This window comes from Myotis davidii, unplaced genomic scaffold (genome assembly GCF_000327345.1).
Source record: "Myotis davidii unplaced genomic scaffold, ASM32734v1 scaffold125, whole genome shotgun sequence".
Lineage (NCBI taxonomy): Eukaryota > Metazoa > Chordata > Mammalia > Chiroptera > Vespertilionidae > Myotis > Myotis davidii.
Window position 1 is genome coordinate 6,179,638 of NW_006299390.1, and position 6,546 is coordinate 6,186,183.

A 6,546-nucleotide genomic window follows, 5' to 3' on the forward strand; every position below is an offset into this window, starting at 1 on the left:
AATCCAATGCCCATGTCATACACCGCTATTACACTGATGTGTCTAGCCCAGCTCACTTTTATGGTCTTATAGTCCCCTCATGACCAGGGAACAGAAGAGAAAAAATGCTGAACTTAGTTCATGGATGGGTAAAATAGGTAAGTAAATTCAAGCCACATCTGCTTGAGTGGATTGCTACTACACTACAGTTCTTAAGGTTGACCTTGAAAGAAAGCACTGAGAAAAAAATTGCCCAATGGATAGAGATTGTAGGGGTGCTCTTAGTCATCCAATTTATATGAAAATAAATGTGTCCTGGGATTAGAATGTATAATACTTCATAGATCTTGGCAAATAGCTTGATTGGCTGTTCCCAGACCTAGAAGGAGAAAGGTTTAAAAATTAGAGACAAGAAAATCTGGGTAGGGCTCATGTAGCACATGCCTACTACATACTATTCTCTCCAAGAACAGCTCAACAATCAAATAGAATGACTTGGCTAGAAGACTTGTTTGCCCTTGCCATCAGCCACTCACATTCTGTCACAATGGGCTCAGGAACAGGCTAGCCATAGTGGCAGACAATGACCCCACCATAATGGGATCCCACTCAACAAGGCTGATCAAATTTTGGTCCCATCAGCTGCATCTCCGAGCCAGCTGTACTCACCCTGTGGCTCTCGGCACCTCCCCTGGGCTCTGAGCCCGCTGCCCGCCCCACGCTGCGCACCGCCATGACGGAACGGGCCGACTCCTTCATCAAGGACTTCCTGGCGGGAGGCATCACCGCTGCCATCTCCAAAACGGCCGTCGCCCCGATCGAGCGGATCAAGTTGCTGCTGCAGGTGCAACAGGCCAGCAAGCAGATCCCCGTGGACAAGCAGTACAAGGGGATGATGGACTGCATCCTGCGCATCCCCAAGGAGCAGGGCGTGCTGTCCTTCTGGCGAGGCAACCTGGCCAACGTCATCTACTACTTCCCCACGCAGGCCCTCAACTTCGCCTTCAATGACAGGTACAAGCAGGTGTTCCTGGGGGGCGTGGACAAGCGCACGCAGTTCTGGAGGTATTTCGCTGGCAGCCTGGCCTCGGGTGGGGCGGCGGGGGTCACCTCCCTCTGCGTTGTCTACCCCCTGGATTTCGCCAGAACCCGGCTGGCGGCCGACGTGGGGAAATCTGAGGCCGAGCGGGAGTTCAAGGGCCTGGGAGACTGTCTGGTGAAGATCAGCAAGTCTGACGGCATCCGGGGCCTGTACAAGGGCTTCAACATCTCCGTGTACAGCATCGTCATCTACCGGGCTGCCTACTTCGGTCTGTACAACACGGCCAAAGGCATGCTCCCCGAGCGCATGGACACGCACATCATGGTGAGCTGGGTGATCGCCCAGCTGGTGACAGCGGTGGCCGGCTTTGTCTCCTACCCCTTCGACACGGTGAGGCGGCGGATGATGATGCAGTCAGGGCGCAAAGGAGCCGATATCATGTACAGGGGGGCCATCCACTGCGGGCAGAAGACCTTTAAGGAGGAGGGGTTCAAGGCCTTCTACAAGGGCGCCTGGTGCAACGTCCTCAGGGGCATAGGCGGGGGCTTTGTTCTGGTCCTGTACGACGAGGTGAAGAAAATCATCTAGACGTGTCCCCTGGCCCCCTCGTCTAGGTGCAGGGACCTGGAGAGTAGCGCCGAAGACTTCACTCTTACAGACCATTGACCTTCTGGAAATTCTGACGTCTTTGACCGGCCTGAGCCTGTGTGGAGGTCTGGGGAGGGCTCTAGAACGGGGTTCATTGTGATCACGGCAACCGGCACCCCTATTCCAAGCATTGCTTACAGGGGGAGGGGAATCCTGACGCCCCCGTGGTTCCGCAGGCCGGGCAGCTCCCTCACACCCACCAAGAGCTGAGGTGTTTGAAGGACCCAGATGCCTTTAAGTATTTATTTAAAGAAAGTCATGTCTCCCACTTGTACTTGGTCGCTATCCTCTTTTGCACACCTGATCACTTGTGATAACGTTCTATGTTGGGCATTTTGATGCAAACAATAAAAAACAGAACAAGGAAAAAAAAAAAAAGACCGGTTAAATAGGGTGTCCCAAAATTCACTCAAGAAGTAATTTTGATAGAAAACACAGGTTTATAATTAAAAATTGTAAATTTTTTATCGATTCATAAAGTATACAGTATAGGGTTATGTATGGAATAGCACATCGGGTAAATGGCCTCCATGGCTTTACTGGCATATACGCAAAGCCGTGGTCTTCATTGGTCTGCATTGTCCCTGCTCCTGGGCCATCATTGGTCCTTGGTAATGCTTATCAAATTGAAGGGATTGAAACCAAAGGGCAACAGATATTAGAATCTGATTCAATAAACCAGGCAAAATTAGGCTTTTATTTTTTGTTGTTGAATAATGCTCATGCAAAATTCAAATCTTGTGTGAATTTCGGGACACCCTGTACTTATGCTACCAAATGTTCAACATACCGGAGTGGAGAGCAAAGGTGAGCCTGTCATTCAGCACCATCTCCCAAGGAGTCTCAGGAATTGGTCACACTGAACCACTTTTATTCTAGAAGAGAGAGCATTTCAGCTTGATAATCAACACCTTACCAGTACAGACTGGTCTTTGTGTCCCATAGGGCCTCGGGCAGATCACTATTCCAGGGCTTATAGAGTGTTCGGTTCATCATTATGGGATACTAGCATCACATCAAGCAAGGGGCCTCTTTATAGCACAGGACAAGCAACTGTGGCCGTATGATAATTGGCTACACTTGTTTGATCCCATGTAACACCTCAGGGAGTTTCTGGGAGACCGAGTAATGAAACACTCCTAAAAGGCACAGCTAAGGTCCTTGCTTACAAATGATACCCAGAAAGCATATACTGACATCTTTCAGGATACAGTATACACACTAAATTAATGATTACACACCACAAATTAATTCTGTGCCCTGTTGATATTGGATAGATGGGTATAGGAAACAAGGAGTAAAACTAGAGTAGTCCCACTTAGCATTGCTCACAGTGACTCATGTGGAGCACAAACGTGCTTTCCATCACTGCAAATCTAGGGTCTAATGCAGTGGTTCTCAACCTTCCTAATGCCATGACCCTTTAGTACAGTTCCTCATGTTGTGGTGACTCCCAATTTCATTGTTACAAATTGAACATAATTAAAACATAGTGATTAATCACAAAAACAATATTTAATTATCTATGTGTTTTCCAATGGTCTTAGGCGACCCCTGTGAAAGGGTCGTTCGACCCCCAAAGGGGTCGCGACCCACAGGTTGAGAACCGCTGGTCTAATTGACATACACATACTGGTTTCTAGGAAGAAGTCTTTCCACCTGATGACAGAGAAAGAATCTCAAACTTGAAGCTATAATTGCCACCTAATCACCAAGAAATTAGTAGGCAAGGGATGGAGTCATTATCCTGCCAGAATGTAAGGTTGCTGTTATAAAGTAGGATCGGGAAGAAATGTTTGTAGAATGCAGGCAATCCACTGGGGCATCACTTGGTATTGTCCTGGCTAATTTAGATAATAAATAAGTGCCACAGCCTCAGAAGTCCATGATTACAGGGCTCAGAACCCTTAGGGATAAGGGTATGGATTATCCACTAGGTAGTTAACCTAAACCAGCAGAAATAATGGCAGAGAAAGAGGGCAATCAGAATGAGCAGAAGATAAGAGAGATGATAAATATATGCAAGAGGTGATCTCTTTCAGAAGAACTGAGACGCTCATTCCACAGCTTATTGGCTGAATGCGTATATGCTGAAGAGGATGTGTTGCTCCTGCAATATGTCTGGTATCTGCAAGCTAAAAGAATAGAACACCTTGAGGGAACTAGAGATTCTGAGAGAGAGGTGAGAGGATTTGTGCATGAAGACAGTGGGCTGCCTGCCATTCATGCTGTGGGTGGCCAAGATTTCTCTTCATACTACTACTAGTGGCCCGGTGCATGGATTTATGCACATTGAAAGGAAATTAATTAGAAGAAATATTTTAATATCGCTATTTGCACTTTCTCTATCATAGAAGTATCATTCATGAAAGAAAATTAGTAAAATGTATATGAAAATAATATACAAATGATTCATAAACCATAACAACATGATATAACAACAAAGACATATAAAAACAAAGACATGATATAAAAATAACAAAAACATGATATAAAATGACATTGATAAAACAATGACTGATAAATTGATTAAACTTATTCTAATATCTCCCTGTATACCACATTAAGATTTAAAACACTTTCAGAGTGCGTGACTAATTTCCCTTGGGATGAAGTATTTACAACTTTAACTTTAATGTCACACGCTCTTCGAACTCAAGAGAAAGCAACATATAACTGACCATGTCTGAAAACAGGTTCAGGTAGGAATATTTCTATTCTGCCTAGAGTTTGTCCTTGTGATTTATTAATAGTCATCGCAATGGCTGTCATCACAGGCAACTGTCTTCGAATTAATTTAAATGGGAGGCCACTGTCAGATGGGAACAAATCAATTCTTGGAATCAGAACAACCTCTCCTTCAGCAGATCCTGTTAATACTTCAGCTTCAATTATGTTAGGTTGCAATCTTTTGATAATAAATCTAGTACCATTACAAAGACCCCATTTACTATTCAGATTTCTCAGTAGCATGATGATTGCATCTACTGTCAATTTTAATTTTTGACACGGCATTTCCAAAGGAATAATACTATTAAGAAATTCGATGCGAAAATTTTCCTTCTCGGCATCATCTGTTGAATCGATGGAATCATCACTCAAATGGTATGTTGTGCCAATAGTTGATCTTCAGATACATTCTGTCGATGCCGCCTCTTTCTTTCAGTTTCAGAATGTCAACAAAAACAACCAAATTCATGATAAACAATGAAAGATCAAAACACACATGTGTGATTGGTGCCAATGAGAGCTTTATATGTATTGTGGATGCGCAAGTCGATGTTTACCTTTAAATTGCCAGTGCGTGTCATATGTACCAGTCAGTGGGTTGGTCGGATGGTTGGACATACGTTTAGTTGGTCACTTAGCCTTTAATATATATAGATAAAAGATAGCAACTGTAAACATAGAACAAGTTGTCTTCTCCCAAAGTGATATTTTTGCTGCAGTTTTCACCCAGATTTTGTGTCAATACAAGGATTTTCTTGATTTCTCTCTCTTGTAGCTGCTATGGGCCCTAGAGTCTCCATTTCAACCCCAGTATCATGATCTCTGCCACCTAGAAGCATACCATTTTCATAATTCCATGGCATGTCTATCAAAAATAATAGATTAAGTGTCCAGCAGTTAATTTATATTAATGTTGAGGATGCATTTTAGTTTCCAATTATGTTAATATAGACTTTTAGTTTAAGAGTAAAATTGCCTATCAAATACAAAGATTTTACAAATTTTTGCCATAAAAATAATCTCTTGCAAAAGAACAGAAAGGATTTTGAAAGAGCCCAGTGTCTAACATTTTTTAATTGAAATTTTCTTAAGTGTGGCACATAGTTTAATGGGCACTATATAGCAACATTGTTTCCAGAAAATTGCCATTCCTAAATATCATGACATTTAAGAATGAAGTAAGGAATGTTCATGACAACTTTACAATATATTATATACACAAATTGAGGTAACGATTGTTAGGTATTTTGTACTAATGGATTCATTATAGTACTGCCTAGTATAGTGAAGCATAGATGCCAGCTTTCCTTCTGCTCAGTGTTAGAAGCTACAAGTATGATAATTACAAAAAGATACATTGAAATAAAAAGTTAGTGAGATTTTTTTACCTCCTCTGCAGTATTTCCTTTCAAATAAATTCAAATGTTTCACTGAAATTCAAGATAAAAATAGATATGTTTTTGTAATGGCAAATATGAGATAATCAGAATTCAAATTCTGGCTTTGCCTCTTAAACTTTCAAATTCTCAACTTTCTTATGTACCCAAATGACAATAATAGTACCTATCACTTTGTGTTATTGTGAAAATTAAGTAAGTATTGTAAGGACTTAGCATAGTATTTGGTATTTAGTCAGTATACAATGATGATTGCTAATAGTATTACTATCACACGATTATTAATTTTGCAATAGGGTTAAGATATTTCTGTAGATTTTATTAAATATGTTTTATTGTTTTTTTAGAGAGAGAGGAAAGGGAAGGGGTACAGAAATAGAAACATCAATGAGAGAGAAACAGCATTGATCGACTGCCTCTTGCTACATGTTCCCCTTCCCTCACACAGGGTATCAACCCCACAACCCAGATATGTTCCCTGACTGGGAATCACACCAGTGACCTCTTGGTTCCTGGGCTGATGCTCAACCACTGAGCCACCCCAGCTGGGCATCTGTAGATTTGGGTGTTATTTTTTTTTATTGAAGTTAGACCATGAATTTGTTAGCTATTCCTATAAAACTCAGTAGCTTTAAAAATCAACTACTTATTATTGTTTATACACTGAGTAGAGGCTAGGATTTGGCTGACTTAGTTTGGCCTTATCAGGGTGGCTCTGTTTCTTACTGCCTATTTTTGTGTCCCCAGGTC

At 42.1% G+C, this 6,546-nt stretch overlaps 1 protein-coding gene across 1 annotated transcript; it reads left to right on the top strand.

Moving 5' to 3' along the window:
• The first annotated feature begins 686 nt into the window (after positions 1-686).
• LOC102765845 (ADP/ATP translocase 3-like) lies at positions 687-1,609 on the top strand. The gene has a single exon (XM_006774915.2). The coding sequence runs from the start codon at positions 713-715 to the stop codon at positions 1,607-1,609; it is 897 nt and encodes a 298-aa protein (XP_006774978.1). The 5' UTR covers positions 687-712.
• Positions 1,610-6,546: the final 4,937 nt, after the last annotated feature.

Bases quoted from the DNA above. Each gene is read 5' to 3' on its own strand.
- LOC102765845 (XM_006774915.2), top strand. From the start codon at position 713: ATGACGGAACGGGCCGACTCCTTCATCAAGGACTTCCTGGCGGGAGGC.